The sequence below is a fragment of the Gigantopelta aegis genome, chromosome 10 (assembly GCF_016097555.1).
Source record: "Gigantopelta aegis isolate Gae_Host chromosome 10, Gae_host_genome, whole genome shotgun sequence".
Taxonomy (NCBI): Eukaryota; Metazoa; Mollusca; class Gastropoda; order Neomphalida; family Peltospiridae; genus Gigantopelta; species Gigantopelta aegis.
Genome location: NC_054708.1, coordinates 40,663,514 through 40,686,758, shown reverse-complemented (window position 1 = coordinate 40,686,758; position 23,245 = coordinate 40,663,514). Strand labels below are relative to the sequence as shown.

At 41.4% G+C, this 23,245-nt stretch overlaps 1 protein-coding gene across 2 annotated transcripts in view; it reads left to right on the top strand.

Moving 5' to 3' along the window:
• Nucleotides 1-22,792, top strand: part of LOC121384099 (uncharacterized protein DDB_G0292186-like) — a 45,648-nt gene extending 22,856 nt beyond the window's left edge. For both annotated transcript variants that reach the window (XM_041514332.1, XM_041514331.1), the window contains exons 7-10: nt 10,974-11,240; nt 14,323-14,589; nt 21,699-21,941; nt 22,541-22,792. In XM_041514332.1, the coding sequence (XP_041370266.1) occupies nt 10,974-11,240; nt 14,323-14,589; nt 21,699-21,941; nt 22,541-22,791 (1,028 nt within the window). In that variant the 3' untranslated portion in view covers nt 22,792. The remainder of the gene's footprint in view (nt 1-10,973; nt 11,241-14,322; nt 14,590-21,698; nt 21,942-22,540) is intronic.
• Nucleotides 22,793-23,245: the final 453 nt, after the last annotated feature.

The window sequence follows — 23,245 nt, the reverse complement described above, 5'->3', positions numbered from 1 at the left end:
AAAAAAAAAAAAATAGCAAATCATATTTTAGTTCCTGTTTTGAGCCCTGACTTGTATATAAGTATATAACAGCAAAATGAGGCAGTTCTCTGGCGCAAGGGTGGGTAACAGAACATTTGTTTGCAAGGTAGTTGTCAAGGGAGAGTACTCTCTAAAAGACAATTCCACGAAAAATGATACCTCTGGAGTAAAAAACATTTCCCCTTTTATGCCTTTATTTTTCACATAGAATTATTTGTTAATGATCAATAAACCATAAAATAGTCAGGTTTTAATTCAAAACTGTGTCATATGACCTGGCGGCCATCTTTAATTTGTGCTATTTCCTTCTAAGACTTGAACCCAAATTGCACTGAAATCTTTTTTTTAAAATGTCATTAAAATTGGATGAATATGATAAAGGTAAGTATTGCATTTTGTTTCTAAGATCTTAATGGTAGTTCCCAAACAAGACAAATTAATAAATTTGGAATAGATTTTTATCAATAAAAAATTGAACTTATAGCATGACCTCATTGCGTCAGTTACTTATAGAATAACTAACAAGCTACGAGGAATTATGAATTATCTGTCCCGAGTGAATGACTGTATTTGCATTTGTTTATATATTACTAAAGCCGCTGCTTATGAGTCCATTTGTTTTTGTAAATCTTTGTATATCGTATAACGTATGTGTAATCTGACTCATGAATGGAAACATTATATGAATGAAAGTGAAGTTCCGGCCATGACAAGCAACCAACCAAACATCATGATTTTTAAGCCAGCCAATCAGTGGCTGTAGAAGCAACCTGCACACTTTTTTTACCCCGTATATTCCCATCTTAGTTGAGCCATGGTTACACAACATGGCAAGATAATAATCTAAGTGGGCACACCAAGAATTAAAATTCATTGGTAACTGACGTAACTCCCCCAGTAAGTAACTGACGCAACACAATATCACATACTTTATTTTCCATTGTTATATTTCTTGGAGGCATAATGTAAGATTGTGAAATGTGTTAATTCCCAAACTAGAGAGAGTGCTATAAAAAAATTAAAAATAAGATTCAGAATGTGTCTAGATGATATCAGTTTCACAAGCATCAGTGCATATACCCTTTTACTTCAACAGTTATATTTAAACCCGCTGGTGACTGACTGATTATATAAATATTTCTGAGCCGATTGTTTTCTAAATTGCACACACAAATAGTGTATTTTTGCTATTACCAAAACACTTTAGTTTCCTTCTTACGTCTAACCAAACTGAAAATATTTACAAAAACATTTGTGTAGGAGAATGGGATGGACTGGTATAGATATAACTGCATTTCAATGTATTAGGAAAAACGGTGTTACAAAGTAGTAAATAATTAATACAGCTGTTGTTTCATGGAAGATATCATCATTCACAACTTGTAATGCCATTTCAGCCAGACATTAAAAAAATTCTGGTTCCATTAAGTCATATAGCTATAGATTTTTTTATTCAGTTTTGTCCAATTTGGTTCCGTTTTCGTTTGGGGCCGTTTTGGTACGGTTCCATTTTTGCTATATCCCGTTTCCGGAATGTTACGCTTGCGCAGTCCAGATCTCCGAATTTGTCAATGCGGTACATGAATTGTGTATTTCAACTATATCGATTTAGTGGTTTAAAAAAAATGGTGTGGTTCATGTTTATTTTTCTTGGAATAAACGTTCAAAGTGGGGGGTGCGCATTATACACCAGTGCGCATAATACATTGGAAAATACGGTGGTACACCCATGCATGGGCAGACCGTATATCCTTGTTTGTGATTCTGCAGTCCTTCATTGCAGTCGTGTTTTGTGTTATTCTTTAAAAAACTTGTTCGTTTACGTTTATTAAATACAGACTGATCCTATTTTCGTGGCTAAGAACCAGGTGCCAGAAGAAGAGTTTCCTCCAGCATATATACCAAAAGTGACCGAGATCAATTTTTATAATATCTCAAAATGCAGAGTTGTCAATCAAAACTACAAGTACATGTATGTTTCTTTTAGGAAAGAAAGAAAGAAATGTTTTATTTAACGACGCACTCAACACATTTTATTTATGGTTATATGGCATCAGACATATGGTTAAGGACCACACAGATCTTGAGAGGAAACCCACTGTCGCCACTACATGGGCTACTCTTTCCGATTAGCAGCAAGGGATCTTTTATTTGTGCTTCCCACAGGCAGGATAGCACAAACCATGGCCTTTGTTGAACCAGTTATGGATCACTGGTCAGTGCAAGTGGTTTACACCTACCCATTGAGCCTTGCAGAGAACTCACTCAGGGTTTGGAGTCGGTATCTGGATTAAAAATCCCATGCCTCGACTGGGATCTGAACCCAGTACCTACCAGCCTGTAGACCGATGGTCTAACCACAACGCCACCGAGGGCGGTATTTTTCTTTTAGGTTACACACCACCATTAAATACTCCATGCAATTCAATACATCTTCTATATCAGAATATATTCTGTGAAACATACAACTACAAGTACATGTATGTTTCTTTTAGGTTACACACCACCATTAAATACTCCATGCAATTCAATACATCTTCTATATCAGAATATATTCTGTGAAAAATACAACTACAAGTACATGTATGTTTCTTTTAGGTTACACACCACCATTAAATACTCCATGCAATTCAATACATCTTTATATCAGAATATATTCCGTGAAACATACAACTACAAGTACATGTATGTTTCTCTTAGGATGCACACCACCATTAAATACTCCATGCAATTCAATACATCTTCTATATCAGAATATATTCTGTGAAACATACAACTACAAGTACATGTATGTTTCTTTAGGTTACACACCACCATTAAATACTCCATGCAATTCGATATCAGAATATATTCTGTGAAAAATACAACTACAAGTACATGTATGTTTCTTTAGGTTACACACCACCATTAAATACTCCATGCAATTCGATATCAGAATATATTCTGTGAAAAATACAACTACAAGTACATGTATGTTTCTTTAGGTTACACACCACCATTAAATACTCCATGCAATTCAATACATCTTTATATCAGAATATATTCTGTGAAAAATAAAACTACAAGTACATGTATGTTTCTTTAGGTTACACACCACCATTAAATACTCCATGCAATTCAATACATCTTCTATATCAGAATTTATTCCGTGAAACATACAATAACAAGATAATTATTTGACTTCTGTTTTTAGGGCAATTCCACGGTAACTGACGCAACATTCAGACATTTTTTAACATCTTGATTATTATTATTTTTTTAAAAGTATTCAATAAAATTCTTAAGAGTGTTTTTGATTGAAATAAATATGTTATGAGAAAGTCATGTCAAAAGAAAATTTCATTGCATACAATCTCAGCACAACTACAATCACAAATGAAATGTGGGTAACTGAAGCAACAAAAAAGTAACTTGTATTTGACATATATTTGAACTTGCCAAAATTCTCTAAGTCTATTTTCAGGTATATATAGAAATGTGTAGTGCACAGTTAATATATGATTACTAGAACAAGAGAACTAATTTTTCTACAAGGAACATTTGCGAATCATAAAAACTAATAAGAACATATTTAAAAAATAAAACGTTTGTCTTTGGCAACTGGTTCATCTAAATTGTAAGAAATACATAAATCTTAAAAGGGAATTAAAAAAACCTAACAATAGGGGCATGTTCAAGGTGGTGGGTTGGGGCTCAACCCTCCATTTTCCAACCCTATCCCTGCTCAAAGCAAATTATTATTATTATTTTAATATGCATTTACATGCATTTGTCATGATGGATTTTACTTGTGGAATGCAAGAAATTGCATTTTAGGATATCAAGTTCTCACATTTCTTTTCACATTACCTGTCCTCAAACAAGGGCACCTTCTCCCCACGCAAGTGGTCTGGTCCGAACATACCAACAGCCAATGGGATGGCCTAAATTCTTCTACTGCATACTGCTCTCTAGTTCCGGTCACATGACTGTAACTTCCTTCTTTTTCTCTTCGCTAAAGGGTCTGGACGTCCTTTTGCTTGGCTCTGTTGGAGTCAACTTTTTTTATACGACCTTTGGCTACAGACCATATGACTATGAGGGATTGCTTGGCGGCTGTCTATGACATGTTGCCGTCCTTGCCACATCCACCGACGCCGTCCAAGAAGGGACCGACACCGATGATAGTGAGTGATATCCCTCCAGAGGATGTGGTCATCCGTTCTTGGTATCCACATGGGACCGCCCACAGTCTGGTTCTCTGGTATCTCCATCGGGCCATGACCAGAGCGACTGGCCTGTTCACGGGTGCTACGTGACTTTTCTGATGATGTATCGTTTCTTGCGGTGTGGAAGATCTGGATGCGGCGGACCACCTGTCACTGAGGGACTGTCTGGCTGTCATATCTGATATGCTACCGCCGCTGGCCCATCCACCAAGAAGGGTCCGGTTCTGATGATCGCCACAGAGGTTCCACCGGCAAATGTCGGCATTCGATCGTTGGCTGCCACAGGCCCCCGTCGGTTTACACGGCTACCAGTAACCGGCCTGTGCGGATCGCTTGTTCCAGCAAGCAGACGGAGCCCTGTAACGAACTGGAAGATTGTGTCATCAACTCACCGTTCGGTACCGTTGTCCCGAGATCGATCGAAGTGGTACAGCGTCCAGGGTTCCACCGGCTCCTGCTGGTCCGTGTACATCGTACCGTCCACACCAGTCGGCAGCTGATCTGGCGTTCAGGGTTTACACCGGCTCCTAACATATTCCGATTACAGCCAGTACATTGGATCGAATTGCCTGTGCCAGGTTACTGAGCGATTTTCCAGATGATGCGTCGGCACCTTCCGTGATAGAAGATCCGGATGCAGTGACCCACATGGCTGTGACGGATTGTTTCGCTGTGGTGTATGATATGCTTTCGTCACTGCACAATCCACTGGCACCATTCTAGAATGTTTCTGTTTTGATGACTGATCCGATGTCGAGATTTACTTGAGTCGACTTCGTTTGTGCTGTTCCCCATTCGTCACAACGAACGTATCCCATCCTCAACCTATCCTTCAATGGTGTGGCGCCGGCCTTGGATGACGCTGTTTCCGGTGGGACCAGACGTCTTCCTAGAACTTACAGATCGGCACGTCCTGTCGATGGCTTCAGTTCAGCATAGATGTTTGTACATGTTGTCCTATTTGATGTTTTCCTGGCGACCATAGCTCCTCATGTGCAGGATGCCAGAGGATATGCCTTGTTCCAGCCGTCGACTTTAATGTTGGTCTACCTTATATCTTCCGTGACGTCGATGTCCACTACGATTGCACACTATCGTCAACCGACTTGCCTGAAGCGATCCATTCTTGACTTTCAGCACAAGCCGGTAATCTTGGCAGACCTGTGGTCTACATACGGCTGTTTGCCGTGAAGGGGTTCGACGTTAAAAGCGTTCCGGGTTGGTGATGAAGACAGTCTACTGGTCCGGACACTTATGTTGAGATCCCGTGCACAGAGATTCTCTTGTTCGAGGAAGGTTCAGCGACATTCGGCAGATCATTCTCTATATCCGGTGGCGATGCAAGACGGTCGCTACTTCCGCTGGTTCTGGAAGTCATCCAGTTGCCATCACGTGGTACAGGGTTTTTACCGTGACCATTTTCCTATGGTTCATTGCGGCTTATCAACTCACTGACGTTCACTGTTGTTACCGCCAGCGTTCGTGACCGATGCTGTCTAGATTGTCTCTGCTGATGTTTCGCACCGGGTGGTGTGACGGCCGTGGATTTTAGCCGGTTACTGTTTTGCGTTGCTTCACTTCCACGTATATCGGGCATATAGCGTAGCGAGTTGCTACGCTGTCTTGGCTCTTGCCTGTATCACGGGGTCGCTGTTTTCGATGTCTTGATTCCTGAATCACTCTATTACTGTTTCATGAAGTATCATTGCAAGAGTAATTTTGACGTCGGCGCAACATTTGACGCTTAGAGGTCACGGTAACCAGTTGTTTCTGAATCCATGCATTCAGTACAATAACGCAGATTTGCTGATCCGGTTACCAGTTGTCCAGTCCCACTTGGTGGCTGTGGTCTCCAGATGAAGCCGATCTGCACATCAACCTGTTGGAGATGTTGGCGGTTTACAACGTCATCCTTCATTGGCGAGAGATGCTGTCAGGCGCCTCTCTCATGGTAGCCACAGACAGTACCACCGCGGCGGCTTATATCAACCGTCAGGGTGGAACACACTCCAGCAGTCTGCTGCAGTTGACTTATCGTCTCTACAAGTTGGTCGACGAGATTCCGCTGCAACTTCGGTCTCGCCATATTCCAGGGGTTTCCAATGTGCTAGCCGACACGCTGTCTCGCCCGTCGTCTCCACAGCCGACAGAATGGATGCTCCATCCCGAAGCGTTTCGATGGGTGTGCGACAGACTTTGAACACCAAACATCGATCTCTTTGCCACACGATTCAACCGTCATTTGAGGGTTTACATGTCTCCGGTGCCAGATCCCAAAGCTCTGGATCTCAACGCCTTGGCCATCAGCTGGGAACAGATGGACGCGTACGCTTTTCCTCCACCAATCCTCCTTCCAAGGGTGCTTCAGAGGTTTCAGCTGTACCATTGTCGCCTGTTGCTCGTTGCTCCGATGTGGTCATCCAGGATGTGGTATCCAGATCTAATACGTCTTGCCGATCCACATCCTTTACCACTGCCAGACTGGGATCATCTGTTGCTGCATCCCACGTCAAGACTATACCATCCACGTCTGCAGTTGTTCCAACTGCACGCGTGGACTTTATCTCCAAGAGTTTGAGGAAGAAAGGTTTTTCTTCGCAGTCCACGGCGGCCATTTTGAAAGTGCATAGATCATCTACTACTGCGGCTTACAACGTCAGATGGCTTTGCTTTCACCGATGGTGTGTCCGGCAAAAACTCAAACCTCAGACGATCCAGATAACTCGTCTCGCTGATTTTTTGCTGTATCTGCAGACCGCTTTACGATTGAAGGGGTCTACCATCGCTGGGTATGTTTCGGTCATCGCTACTGTTCGTGATGTCGCTACTGGAACGAAGTTATCGGGTATTCCTGAGATCCATAAGATGATCAAAGGGTTTCGCCTTGAGGATCAAGTACACCTGTTTCGGCCACCAAGATGGGACCTAAATCTGGTGTTACGAGCGTTATCAATCACACCTTATGAGCCGATCGAATCCTCTTCCCTGAAAGACTTGACGCGGAAGACGGTGTTTTTACCCGGTTTTGCCACGGCTGCCCGTGTCTCAGAACTCCATGCTCTTGATGTGGACTTGGTACGTTTTCACCGAGATCGTCGTGCGGTCAACTTGGGGTTACTCATGAACTTTGTTGCAAAGAATCAGTTACCAGACCAAGCGCCTCGTTCGTATGTTGTGCAGGCCCTCTCCTCTATCGTTGGTCCAGCGGACGTTGAGGACTTAGCGTTGTGCCCTGTCAGAGCCCTGCACCAGTACATCGAGAGGACCAGATCTTTTCGACAACATCGCAAGAGACTTTTTCTCTCCTGTAACCAGTCGGTTGAGGGATATTACCAAGAACACGGTGGCCACCTGGATCCGGTCTTCTATCCTGACCGCCTATCAGAAGGAGGGTTTACCTGCTCCATCTGCTACTAATCCGCATGAACTCCGTGTCTTGGCTGCCACGATGTCCCTGCACTGCAATACACCCATTCAGCACATTATCACTGGTTGTTTCTGGGCTACGGACTCCATCTTCGCCAACTATTATCTGAGGGATATCTCCACAGAAGACGTTGAGGGGTTCCATCATCTGGGTCTGGTTGTTGCTGCACAGACTGTTGAATACAAGCCGTCTTCGTCGCCGTTGATGTCTGTCGGATTCTGGGCTGCATACCGAGATGTCCATCGAATCGACAGGTGAGGATTGCTTAGACTTTTGTTCTTTTGCACAGTTCACGCACTGGTGCCAGAACTTTTGTCTCGATAACCTTTACCCTGCACTGCATGTGGTTATTTGTTGTCGTTATTGAACTAACAGTTCTTTGGTGTACTAGACAGAAAACACTCGGGGGTCTTGTTCTGTTCAATGTTCTGACGGATGCACCTCATTAGGTTGTCGCTTGTTATTACTAACACTTCAATACGTGAGGGTTACCTAACACCTGCATCCCTGGTGGCTACGTCTTCCCACCCTGTCAGAACCAGCATGAGATGTGGCTGCCGCCTCCTGGTCCTTTGTTCTAGGAGCCGCACCTACCACTGCTGACGGATGCTACCATTCTGGTTGTTATTACGAACACTTCAATACGTGAGGGTTACCTAACACCTGCATCCCTGGTGGCTACATCTTCCCACCCTGTCAGAACCAGCATGAGATGTGGCTACCGCCTCCTGGTCCTTTGTTCTAGGAGCTGCACCTGCCACTGCTGACGGATGCCACCATTCTGGTTGTTATTACTAACACTTCAATACGTGAGGGTTACCTAACACCTGCATCCCTGGTGGCTACATCTTCCCACCCTGTCAGAACCAGCATGAGATGTGGCTGCCGCCTCCTGGTCCTTTGTTCTAGGAGCCGCACCTGCCACTGCTGAACGGATGCCACCATTCTGGTTGTTATTACTAACACTAACACTTCAATACGTGAGGGTTACCTAACACCTGCGTCCCTGGTGGCTACATCTTCCCACCCTGTCAGAACCAGCATGAGATGTGGCTGCCGCCTCCTGGTCCTTTGTTCTAGGAGCCGCACCTGCCACTGCTGATGGATGCCACCATTCTGGTTGTTATTACTAACACTTCAATACGTGAGGGTTACCTAACACCTGCGTCCCTGGTGGCTACGTCTTCCCACCCTGTCAGAACCAGCATGAGATGTGGCTGCCGCCTCCTGGTCCTTTGTTCTAGGAGCCGCACCTGCCACTGCTGACGGATGCTACCATTCTGGTTGTTATTACGAACACTTCAATACGTGAGGGTTACCTAACACCTGCATCCCTGGTGGCTACATCTTCCCACCCTGTCAGAACCAGCATGAGATGTGGCTACCGCCTCCTGGTCCTTTGTTCTAGGAGCCGCACCTGCCACTGCTGATGGATGCCACCATTCTGGTTGTTATTACGAACACTTCAATACGTGAGGGTTACCTAACACCTGCATCCCTGGTGGCTACATCTTCCCACCCTGTCAGAACCAGCATGAGATGTGGCTGCCGCCTCCTGGTCCTTTGTTCTAGGAGCCGCACCTGCCACTGCTGACAGATGCCACCATTCTGGTTGTTATTATAAACATTACCTGCATTGGTCTGTGACGGGCATCCCTAGGAGGAGAGCTTACCAAGGTTGGCCTTATTCTTCCACTAGTCAGCCTCTTTCCGGTTTGGGGAGTTATCACAAGCATCTACGGATCTCGGCACCCACCACCATCTGTTGAATGCTGCCCTTGTTTGAGGACAGGTAATGTGAAAAGAAATGGAGAAAACTTGATTGTTTTCTCTTTTATAGATACATTACCTGTCCTCAAGATTTCATCCTGCCCGGGCCTCCCCGCTTCCTGTTCTCCGTGCAATGCGCTCAGGGAAAAAGAAGGAAGTTACAATCATGTGACCGGAACTAGAGAGCAGTATGCAGTAGAAGAATTTAGGCCATCCCATTGGCTGTTGGGATGTTCGGACCAGACCACTTGCGTGGGGGTGGGGGGTGGGGGGGGGAGAGGTGCCCTTGTTTGACGACAGGTAATGTATCTATAAAAGAGAAAACACTCCAAGTTTTCTCCAATTTTCCAACGCCCCCCCAGTAACTTGGGCAGTTGCACCCTCAATGCCAGCCAGTCTAAACCTCCATTCCCTTCAAAATATTCTGCACACATGCCTCAACAATAAGACAACAGCTAACATTTACATGTACATCTTGATTGGAAGTGTAATGATTTTTGTTGCAATTTCCAAGTATATATATACTGCATTCACTTTCTTATGACATTACCAAATGACTGAACTGAACCAAATGTTTCGTAAGAAATCGATGGGAATAAGGCAGATATTGTAAATAACCCATATTCTTTCTTTAAAATCTTCTCTTTTTTTATTATTCTCAGCATGCTTTCCTATCTCATGTTTTGTTCTTGTTTGATTTAACTTTATCTTGCTACATTTTTTACTATTCTCTGTTCTTTTCCCTCTCCAACCTCTTTCTGACTTCGTTCAAATGTGCTTGATTCTCGTTCATTTTTCACTAAATCGACGGTGAATGCAAGATGTACAGTTTTCCACCTGTCACTAAAAGTGAAAGCAGCGGTATATTCAAGAAACAAAACTTAAGTTAGGTACTTGCTTACATAGACCTACATGTCTTACATAAATTAAGACAAAAGTATATACCCATACACTGTAAATGACAAATGACTAATAAATAAATGAAAACAAAAATATAGCATTACATTTGGTTCTCGTGTCTAATGTGAATGCGCAAAATTTCTAATTTTATAGTAGTCGTATATTTCCGGTTTGACGGAAATGGCTGAATTAAATGGCAATTAAAAATATTTACGTTCTATTTTTGTGCACCTTTTGGCGAGGTATGGATGCTTTTGTACATTTATTTTACATTTAGTACAAAAAAAAAAGTGAAAACGATTTTTAAGAGGGTTTTGGCGTTTTGTTGTAATGAACACTGTCAGTAACCTGTAAAGTACCGTAAACTACCGATCAACAATTTTTTATGGGTGATCACTGGACATTTTTAAAAGATAAAAAAAAATTCTATCAAAAAAAAACCCCATTTTTAACCTGTATTTTTTGGAATAAAATGGTACATAATACATGGGAAAATACAGTATTTACATCTGTTGTCGTGCTAGCACTAGGTAAGTATGAATAATAATGAAAATTAGAAACAAATTTTGTAAAACTCATATAAGTTTAGCAAAGGAAGAATTGTTTTTGTTTACTTTTTTAAATGTGTGTGTGTGTGTTTTTTATAGTTGCTCAGAGAGTGATGTCAAAAGCACCTCACAAAATAGGAGAAAGAACATTACAAGTGGAGCTCTTTGATGCATCATCAGCAGTTGAAGAAACTGAGACGAAAGCAATCAACTCCATTGTGGTGAAAGGCTTTAAAGAAACAGAAGACACTGAAACTGTGGAAATGTACTTTGAGAGTACGAAGAAATCAGGTGGAGGAAGTGTTGAAAGAATCCAGTATGACAAGAACAAAGGAGTTATTCACATAACGTTTGAAGAAGAAGGAGGTTGGCCTTTAAACCATCTTTAACAACACTTGCAGTAACCAGATTTACACACTGCATTGAGTTTGTCAGTAGCCATCTTATTTCTTTTTAAAAACCCCATTATATATTAAAATTATGATGATGGAAAGAAATAAGGGAACACCAGCCATTTTAAGCCAAATTTATTTTATTACTATTGTAGTCTGTATAAGATATAAAACTTAACCCATATGGGCAGAGGAATGCAGGTGATTATATTTTCTATCTTTCCCTGCTGACATCATGACGTTAGTTTGGTGACGTCATCGGTTTCCTTGACTGTCAAGTCTCGTTGATGAGATTTTACAAACAACAGTGAATGTTTAGATAAACATGCTTTAAACTAATTTCTTTGTAGTTCATTCACTTCCCACTAGAAACATCATTTCATTACATTTGATTTGTGTACCTAAAGATAGCTTTTGACGTCATTGCTTTTCTTTCGTGACGTCATCAGTTTCCTCAGACTTTCACGTCTCTTGTATATTATATAGTTTGTGCCATGTAAGAAGTTTAAAGTTTAAGTTTCTAAACTATTTACACTATGGGTAATAAATACAATAACCCACTTGATACTCGGAATTACAGATTATTTGTCCCTCGTGAAATTAATGTCGGGAGTCACTTGCTAAAGTTTGTGACTGACAACATTAATTTCACTCGGGACAGATAATCCGTAATTCCTTGTAACTCGTAAGTTATCGTCTATATAATGTCAGACTGAATGTCAGTAATATTGGACTGAATGTCAGTAATAATGGACTGAATGTCAGTAATGTTGGACTGAATGTCCATAATATTGGACTGAATGTCAGTAATATTGGACTGAATGTCAGTAATATTGGACTGAATGTCAGTAATAATGGACAGAATGTCAGTAATGTTGGACTGAATGTCCATAATATTGGACTGAATGTCAGTAATATTGGACTGAATGTCAGTAATAGTAATATTGGACTGAATGTCAGTAATAGTGGACTGAATGTCAGTAATATTGGACTGAATGTCAGTAATATTGGACATATTGGACAGAATGTCAGTAATATTGGACTGAATGTCAGTAATATTGGACTGAATGTCTGTAATATTGGACTGAATGTCAGTAATATTGGACTGAATGTCAGTAATATAGTAATATTGGACTGAATGTCAGTAATATTGGATTGAATGTCTGTAATATTGGACTGAATGTCAGTAATATTGGACATATTGGATTGAATGTCAGTAATATTGGACTGAATGTCAGTAATATTGGACTGAATGTCAGTAATATTGGATGTCAGTAATATTGGACTGAATGTCAGTAATATTGGACTGAATGTCCGTAATATTGGACTGAATGTCCGTAATATTGGACTGAATGTCTGTATTATTGGACTGAATGTCCGTAATATTGGACTGAATGTCCGTAATATTGGACAGAATGTCAGTAATATTGGACTGAATGTCATTAATATTGGATGTCAGTAATATTGGACTGAATGTCAGTAATATTGGACTGAATGTCAGTAATATTGGACTGAATGTCAGTAACATGGTTAGCTTCCTGACGCTATGGATGAGGCTGTTGGTTACAGTCCGTATTTGCTGTTACTAGCGGCTTGTCCCTTATTTCCTTCCTTCAATATATTTAAGTCAAAAAAAAAGGAAACAGAAATTTAATGGCTGAAACAAAAATCCAATGATTTAGAGCAATTCATTGTTGGTTTACAGCACTCAATATTTGTTTGAGTTTGATTTTTATGTTTCGAAAATATTTTACTTGTTCTTTTAGTTATATTTACATGTACATGTACATTTGATTATATATTAAGAAATTAATTGAATGTAGGTCACTGTAACCCATCCCACCCTGCCAATATACCCAGAATCTTCATTTTCAATACTTAATTAAAAAGACACAGTTAATCTCCTGTGAGGAGAATGAAGTTTTTTCCTCTCAAATTATTTTTCATCTGATCAGCATTTGATCATACAAAGGCAAATTCAGGAGGGTGAGCGCTCACAAACAATTTGTGACATTTTCCATTATTGGTGAAAAAATATTTTCTAGTGATTGACCACAATCACTGGACCTCCTGAACATGCATCAGCTAGATTGCCTCACACTTAGAACCTGAAAATGTATTACGGTCCTATCTCAAAAGATAGTTAATGTTAGATGCAAAAATCCATTATAGCCAGCCTCCTGAACATGCCTCATCTAGATTGTGTCACATTGAAGACATATTACACAAATAGTCTTAAAGTCACTTCACCCTCAAAATAATTTGAGCAATATTTTTGTAAAATACCTACAGCTCCTTGCTTCAGATATTGTTTGATGCACATCTGTGTGAGTGTTCAGATGCTCCTTTGTTTATGGAAGCTGTAGAAATGTTTTTGGATGTACTGATGTGCTATAAAGTGGCTGTTCTCCTACAGACAGAGATGGAACCATATATCATGGTCAAGATCAGCTCTCCTCTTTAGACAATGCACCTGACAGCGAGTCGTGGCTGCATATCTGCATAACTGTGCCATAACATCTTTTGGAATCAAGTCTTGTGCAGACATATGGTAGTGAATAAGCTAAAGACAATTTTGTTTTATTTTGGCATATTACCAAAGAATATTTTAACCAATGTTCTCATCAATTATAAAAAAAAAACCACACAGAGATTCATTGAAAAGGTTTACTTATTTCATCAGCAATTGTTTTTCAGAAATCGCAGAATCATGACATTAGTTAAAATATAGTTCACTAGCAGATAGTGGTTCTGTATGATGTTGAAAAAGCTACAAAACCAACTCACGACATTTATACAAGTGTTTGCAATCTGTTTTATTATAATTCCAGTCAGATCATAAGTACAAAGAATGGGTGAAGTTAGGTCTTTTTATTTATTTTTTAAAAAAAATTGGGGTGGGGGGGGGGGGAGGGGGCGAGGTGGAGTGGGATTAGAGGATTGACAATTATGATTTCCCCCCAAATTACAAATACCTTGACTCAACCACTGGATGTAACTAAACAAAATGAACGACAGATAGATGACTGTAGGTCACTGTAATTCTTGTTTTGAAGTGGCTGAAAGAGTTGTTGGAAGACAGCACAAGTTACAGGGCAGAGTTCTCACAGTGATGCTGGATACTGCTGAGGAGGAGGAAGATACATCAGAAGAGCCGGATGATCCACTGACTACAGTTGTTGTTAAAGGATGTGACTCTAATATTTCAAATGATTCGATAACCCTGTACTTTGAGAATAAGAGGAGAGGTGGTGGGGTGAACATTGAAAAGATACAACGTGAGGAAAATGGACTAATCTACATCACATTTGAAACAGAAGACGGTAATTGTTTTAACTACTCTACAGTTATGAAAGAAATGAATATATTTTGTTACGCATCCTTGTGAAAGAGCACTCTACCATTGAGCTACATCCCACCCCCTGCAGAAATTAATGATGAACTTTACATTGACATTCTGTTTGTCATTCTTAAGTTAGCAGCAGAGGTGGGGAAAAGCCCTTTTTTCCCTGTCTGGGACCGATTCTCGATCTCTGAGACCGAATTTTTTTAAATGTGTGTTTGCCGGTCCCACTTTTGTCATTCTTGTTGGTCCGAAGCCCCTGTCTATTTCTATTTTTAGAACAAATTCCTATCCGTCAAGTGGACCGGCCTGCCCAGACATTGGTATCTCGTGCATGATTTTAAATAAGAAATAAATAGTGGTCAATATGGCTGGTGTTTCAGACTTCTGTGAATTTAAAGTCTGCCTAAGTATATATCGCCAGTCACTGAAGTCAGACATACAGTAGTGTCAATCCACTGCCACTAGGCTAGACATTTGTCAAAGTCGCTGAGCCGGTCAAGACATTACACAGACATTAACGATAGCACCATTCTTGGTGAGAGAGCCATCACGGTATTACACTCCCAATTAAAACAAAGGACCCAGAGTTTGCAACTGGTTACAATCAACACCTGTGAACGGAGCTCTGTCGGTCGAGTGTCCCAGTCTGAAGCAAGAGGCTTTTGTGCAATACAAACTGCTTCAAATAGCATAAAATATACTGAAATAATCTATAAATGTATTTATTGTTGACTGTCCAATGTAGTGTATCTAATGATTATAAAGGATTTTAAAATTAACAAAAGGTTTCCACTTTTTTTTTTAACAAGTGGAAGTGAGCAGACCAGTTACACGTACTGTCTCTAGAGCCAGTAGAGGTAAAATTTCGACCAATCAGCGATGACGTTATTAATCTCAGGCTGTCAAACACTTCAACGGTGCCATCTTTTAATTTTCAGGACACAGTACTGCATACACGTACTTTTTATTCATATATGGGAATTAAAATTAATAACTTTTATTCCTTTTTAATATTATTTATTCCATTATGTAAAAATATATACAATTTGTGGGGTTTTTTCACTGATGTGATAAAAAATTATTTTTTTCAAGTTTATCGTTTCGCATTCATGATTCAAGATAAAACTATACAAACGTCACTATGATTTAAAAAAAAAAACTATTTGCCAAATATCGTCTTTTAAATGTTCTTTTTTTATTCGTTTCTTTTCAACATCACCTGTCCTCAAAACTAGACTGGTCCAAACATCCCAACAGCCGATGGGATAGCCTGAATTCTTCTACTGCGCACCCATTCCTGTTCTGGTCATGTGACTGTAACTTCCTTCTTTTTCCTTCGCGTCTTATGGTTCAGATGTCCTGGGTTTTGCTCCGTCGTAATCTAAGCAATCTATTCTTTTTACTTGGTTTATTTGAGACTTTAATGTCTGTAACACATTTCCAAGTGTTGTTACGTTATTATTGTACAATTATTTTGGTTGTAATCACTTTATTAAAATGTTCTTTTCCAAATTATTAATTCTCATGTGTACTGGTCAACAGTCTTGGTTGCCATTTTTTAAATGGCAGCATCTTGTTTACTGGACTTGTACAGACGTATGTGGGTTTATTTTTATTACAGATATAATTGAATATGACAGACACTAGTTCTACCAGAGTGGTGTGTTCTTGCATTAAGTGTAAGAAGTTCTTGGCAGGGAAAGACCCGCATGATGCATGTCCAGGTTGCTACCCATCTTGCGACATGATGAGATGTCTTTTACCTTCCACTTGGACCATCGGAGTTTACCAGCTACCTTCGGGTCCTAGCCCAGCAAGCTAAGAAGACCGAGTCGCCCTTTGCTCCCGCACCTCTGCAGTTTTCCTTTGAACTGTTGCAGAAGTACTGTATTACTTGCTGCTGACATTCACTGCAATGTTTGCCACTACGGATGTCGGATGTCAGTCCAGCAGTTCCTGCCAGTCCTTCAGCTACTGTTCTGCAGCTGACCAGTTATTATCGACGGCTCTCATTACGGTGTCTACGGTCCCGTGTTACGGGCGAGATGGCTCCTGCGCCGGTTCATGGGGATTACCAGCTCCCATGATCAGCTGCTACAGTTCTTATTGCAGACCAGCAACCACCTACGGCTTCCGTCCCGGGACTTGTGCGACTGCATTGAGACGATCATCTTACTCATCTCGAGAGAAATGCAGACCGTCCACTATTCATCGGAGCCGTGACCGCAGCGGTTTTTCACGGTCTTCCATGAATTCTTTGCCATAGAGACACCAGATCTGCAGTCTAGATCAAGCTTCACGGGCAGCCGACGGGTCCGATCGGGATTGTATGTGTTCCGAATTATTATGACCATCCAGTGCAACTGTTCAGCATGCCTGTGCACTGCTTCCATGTGCTGCTTCCAGAGGAGACATCGCTTACACAGTCTTCAGACTCGGGACTTCACGGGTAGCTGACGGAACCGCCCATGGTTCAAATCACCACAGCTGTACAGCACTGGGCATTGATATGCTTGTTCTTGGCTCTTGAGGGTTTTTTCTTTATGACGTTCATAACCAATGGTCATCGAGAAAACTTATGACAGCATACCTTTCCAGCTATAATGCTGCCACGGTTCTGGGACTTCTAGCCATTGTCACTTCCAGTGACCTTATTCTGTAGCTTACAGTGGATCTGATGAACGGCACCGACAGTAGACTCTGGTAATAGGTCTACGGCGACTCCACTCAGCAAAAATTTAAGATAGAAATCGACAGTTCTCCACCCATCATAGCGCGTGTGCAGCTGCCATGGGTGACCCTCTTCACGGTTTTCCGCGGGTCAGTCATCCATGATGTCACAGATCTTTAAGCTGGAAGATTCAACCTTCACAAGGTTGACAGGTTCAGCTAGGATCGCCGGTCTGCGTCATCTTGACCAGTGTTCTACATGGGATCGACATGGCTGCACTAAGTCGTCGACATCTCAGTTGGGCCCAATGTCTATGATTGCACTATCTGGCGGCTGTTTTTTCTGCTCAGTGCGGATCATTCTTGAGATGTCAGAACACAGTCAGTTTCCTACATCAACTGTTGGTTGTCAGTTCGTCGCCATCACTGTTAAGGTGGAAGGAAGATACCTTTACTTCACACCTTCGGATCGGGTTGCTACTCCAGTTACCGTCTTGGTTACCATATCAACTCAATGAGTTACGGTAATCCTCACTATACGGTCTTTGACATGCCAGCATTTGCGGGAATTTATCATGGGTTTTTGTTTGGTGTCATCGATTAGAAGATTACAAACGTTACGGTTTGGGGCTGAAGATAGTACCATACACTGGGCCGGTCAACCGTTACTGTTGACCCCATGAAGAATACTTTGGACTGTTCCACTGTTCGTCTGTTGATCAGTGATGTTACAAAGATATTCGGCAAGTCGATCAGTATATCTGTTGGTCCCAGAAGTTTGCAACTCAGTTGTCACTTCCGCGATCTCCGGAAGTTATCAGCGCTAGGTCCGTTGAGTTATCATTCGGACAGCTGCCTCCTGGAATTTCAATGAATTGGTACATTGGCCACTGGCAACTATCTTCTAGTTGACATCACGCGGCTTTGAGTTTTTATCGCATCCGTTTATATGGTCTATTGCGGATTATCAACCCACCGTCGGCGTCCATATACGATGCAGAGAAGATAATAGTCTTTATGCTGCTTGCCGAGTATCAGACTTTGAGACTGTCATGGTATTTCCGTAGTTTCATTGCACTGTATATCTGGAATATAGCATAGCGGGCTGCTTCGCCATAGATGAATCTTGGCTGTTTTCCAGGATCACTGTTCTGATGTCCTTGTTTTTACATCTCTGAATGACTGTCTCATGGAGTGCCAGTGCAGGACGAAGATGGGACAAGATTCCATCTGCGGTCTTCACCGTCCTGGCAGTACCGATCTGGGACTACTTCAGGTTCCTGCCGACAGATGGACCAAGATACAGTCTGCAGTTTCCACAGTCTTGGCCGAACCTGTTACATTCCATGCTTAACAGAGTCTACTGGGTCTTATGACATCAGTGCAAGACATGACTCTACGAAGCTGGTTACCATTTTCTTGTTGGACAACCCCAGTCTGATGATCAGCCTTCCCGACAACCTTCAGCTCAGTCTCCTGTGGTGGCAGATTCCGTTGAGCGTCTTGGACAGAATCTCCTTGTAGCCATTCCAAGTAACAGATCATCTGTTCATGGACGCCTCTCTTGAAGGTTGGGGAGCATATCTCAACAGTCAGACAACGTCAGGGCTGTGGTCTTCTGTTGAAGCAAGTTTCCACATCAACGTGTTAGAGCTTCTGGCAGTGTTCAATGCGATACATCATTGGCTTCAGCAATTGATCCATGCATCTCTAATGGTAGCAACCAACAACGTGACAACGGTGGCTTACATCCATCATCAGGGCCAAACTCATTCCAGCAGCCTGCTCAGCCTCACTTATTGCCTGTTCGAGCTGACAGATGCGATCCCGCTGAACTCCAGGGATGTTTAATGTTCTGGCCGACATGTTGTCACGACCGTCTACTCTACAAAGCACCATGTGGATGCTCAACCCACAAGCGTTCCGGTGGGTGTGTCACAGGCTGTGGACACCAAGCGTCGAACTTTTTTGTGACGCGCTTCAATCGTCAGCTGAGATTGTACATGTCACCGGTTCCGGATTCAGATGCACTAGATCTCCATGCATTGGCCATAAGCTGGGACGGTCTGGACGCTTATGTGTTTCTGCTACCGATACTCCTTCCAAGAGTACTCCAGCAATGTCAGGAGTTCCATTGACGGTTACTCCTCATTGCTCCGATGTGGCCAGGCAGAATCTGGTATCCTGACCTCATCCGTCTTGCGGCACCAGATCCTCTACTGCCATCAGATTGGGATCACCTCCTGCTTCATCCCACATTGAGACAGCACCATCCATATCCAGGCTTGTTTCAGCTACATTATCTCCGAGGGTTTGAAAAAGAAGGATTTCTCTTCTCAGCCCACATCGGCGATTTTAAAAGCTCACCAGGCATCCACAGTCTGGTGGTTATGTTTTTATCGATGGTGCATCAGACAAAAGCTGAAACCTCAGACTTTTCATGTCGAGAAATTAGCAGAATTTCTGCTGTATCTCCAGTCAACATTGAAACTCAAAGGCTCCACTATTGCTGGTTACTGCAACGGTTCGGGACTCAGCCACTGGTACCAAGTTGGCTACTGTTCCTGAGATCCACTCCATGATCAAGGGTTTCAAACATGATGATCAGGTCCAACGTTTTCAGCCACCGAAATGGGACTTGAGCCTTGTCCAAAGCACCTTCTGAGCCCATTGCTGAGGCATCTTTAGAGGTTTTGACAAGGAAGACTGTGTTCCTGCTGGGGTTCATTACAGCGGCGAGAGTGTCAGAGATCCATGCTTTGGATGTGGACATGGTGCGCTTCCATCGAGACAACATGTCAGTTTCACTGGGCCTCCTGATGAACTTTGTGGCTAAGAACCAGCTGCTTGATCCAGTGCCTCACACCTATGCTGTCCAAGCACTCTTCCATTGTGGGTTCCCACGATGTTGAGGACTTATCATCATGTCCTGTTCGAGCCCTCCAGCATTACATCGAGAGAACTCGGTCTTTTCGCAAACATTGAAAGTGCCTATTTCTCTCATGCAACCAGAGACATTTGAAAGACATTACTAAGAACACAGTGTCTACTTGGATAAGGTCCACGATTCTATGTGCTTATCTGGCAGAGCGTTACCGCCACCGTCGACATCTAATCCACATGTGCTTCATGCCTTAGCCGACACCATGTTGCTGCATTGCAAGACACCCATTACCAGCATTTTATCTGGGTGTTATTGGGCCATAGACTCCATCTTCGTGAACTACTACTTGAGGGATGTGTCTACCGAAGATGTTGAGGGATTCCACCATCTGGGTCTTGTGGTGGCAGCTCAATCTCTGATCAATACTGGTCGTCCTTGTCGCCGCTGATGTCTGTCGGATTCTGGACTGCACCCCGGGATGTCCTACGAATCGACAGGTGAGGACTTGACTTTGACAATTTGTTTTTGGCACTTTTCTGAAGTTTCATACTGGATGGTGACAGAACCTTTGTCAGGATAACACTAGTTAGTTTAATGCACTGCACACTAACAAAGTGTTTCCACCTAAATGAACCAACTTTTCTGTTTTACTAGTAAGACAAAATATGGGTCTTGTTGGTTCAATGTTCTGATGGATGCACCCACCATATTGTTTAAGTATATGTACACAATAATGGCATGGGAAGTTACCTAACACCTGCATCGTTCCTCCACACACCGCTGACAGATGCCACCATTACCGCTGTCAATACTAACAGCATGGGTATTGATATGTTATAGGCATCTCATGGAGAATGGGCGAGCTCTGGTTGGCCTTATTCTTCTACTGTCAGTTTCCTACTGGTCCATGGGGAGAAGACTTGTGCATCTTCGCAGTATGGAACCCACCACCATCTGTCGAATGCTGCACTAGTTTTGAGGACAGGTGATGCTGAAAAGAAATGGAGTGTTTTCTCTTTTATAGATACATCACCTGTCCTCAAGGGTTGATACCCACCTGGCCTCCCCGCTTCCAGTTCTCCGTGCGATCCGCTCAGGGAAAATAAGGAAGTTACAGTCATGTGACCAGAACAGGAAGGGGTGCGCAGTAGAATTCAGGCCATCCCATTGGCTGTTGGGATGTTTGGACCAGTCTACTAACCATAGGGAATAGGCACTAGTTTTGAGGACATTGATGTATCTATAAAAGAGAAAACACTCCAAGTTTTCTCCAATTACAGTTACATGTATTTCATACTTGTTTTTATATCTCTGTCTCTGTTGGTATATAATTATGCTTCTGTTTATAAAGTAACTAAATGAGTGCAAAAGCTAAAATATGTTAATATAGTACCAATGGTTTAATTTTGAAAGCAAAATGATGTCTATAAGACCCAGAACATATATATATGGCCCATGACATGCAAGTTTGTTTGACAATTCTTATTCTTATAGCTGCATGAAATACATTTATTTTCAAACATTAATTTTAGATGTAAAAAAGGTTATGGAAAAAAGTCACAGGATTGAAGGAAATCGCCTGACTATGCAAGTTTATCATCCACCCAAGATGTACCAGGACAAGTTTCTTTTGACAAATATTCCTGATTCCACCTCTCCAGAGATGATCTGCAACTTCATAGAGGCTAAAGTGCACTGTCAGGTAGCTGAAGATGATAGCATTCTATATGGTGAAGATCCTGGTGTGGTTCTAGTGTCAGTGGAAGACAAAATAGGTATGTGGAAAATGGTTATACCTCATGGAATGACAAATGGAACATTCGGTTATGGCTGTTACTTTTATTCTGAGTGTACTTGGACAAAATGTTAAATACAGTCAGATCCTCTTGAATTTTGTGGGTTGTTTTGGGGGTAAATGTTTGTATATTAAACTGCATTTTTTGTTCTTGTGGCAACTGTAATTATAATGTTAAAAAAGTAATGAATTAACTGCTTTTATGTATCAGGTGTATAATGTATAAGAGGTAGCTAATTATGATTTTCACACATTCAATTAAGAACCATTGTGTTTTACGGTTGTGTTATCACATTTGTTATAATGTGAACCTGTGTCTGGCTTTAGCAGCAAAAATGGATGTTCTAATAATGTTCTTTAAACTATCATCCACTCTGTGTCGATTTTATAACAAATACTCTCATTTTACATATACGCTAGTCAAATAAAAATCTTTCAGTAATTATATTATTGGCAAAAAAGAATTGTAAACATATTTCAGACAATCACTATTGTACCTTAAGCATATATTTTTTTACATATTTTGGTGTGTAATGTTGAAAATTATCATAATTTACCTTCCTGTTATTTTTGTTTTAGATTTTAAAGAAGTATCAACGAATTTGACAAAAAAGAAATTAGCGGGACATACACTTGAGGTCAGAAGAGTGCCAGTTTCAAAAAGCATAATTGTAAAAAATGTGCCAGCAGAAATATCAGCTGATGCATTAAGGATGTATTTTGAAAATAAACGTCGAAGTGGAGGAGGAGACATTTTAAACTTTGACCTACACACTAAACAAGGATGTGCCACCATCACTTTTGAAGAGGAACAAGGTAAAAATAGTTGATTCTGTTAAAGCCAGATCGAATTAACAAATTGGTTGTTTGTAGCCTGACTGATGTCTTTGAATTTATGCAGGAAATAAATCATGTCTTTCTTAATATAATAGTTAAACACGACTCATGTTACCACCCATTACTGATATGATTAGCTGAAATTTTATGTAAGAGGTATTGTTCACATATCTAAAGTAAAATAGAAGAATGTTTTCATTAATTGTAGTACATGTAGTCGAAGGTTCGACTACTGTTTTTGTGGGGTTTTAAAAAATCTAAATGAGGACGGAATATACTGTAAAATACTTTATTTTCGTGGGATCAAATGTTTGTCATTTAATGAAAATGAGTAAATTTGCAAGAATTTATTTTTAGGAATCCCCTGTTCCTCCAATTATAAAAACCAAATGAAATACTGGAGGACAGAAGCCAGATTTTTATATTATTTAAAAATTAAATACCAGG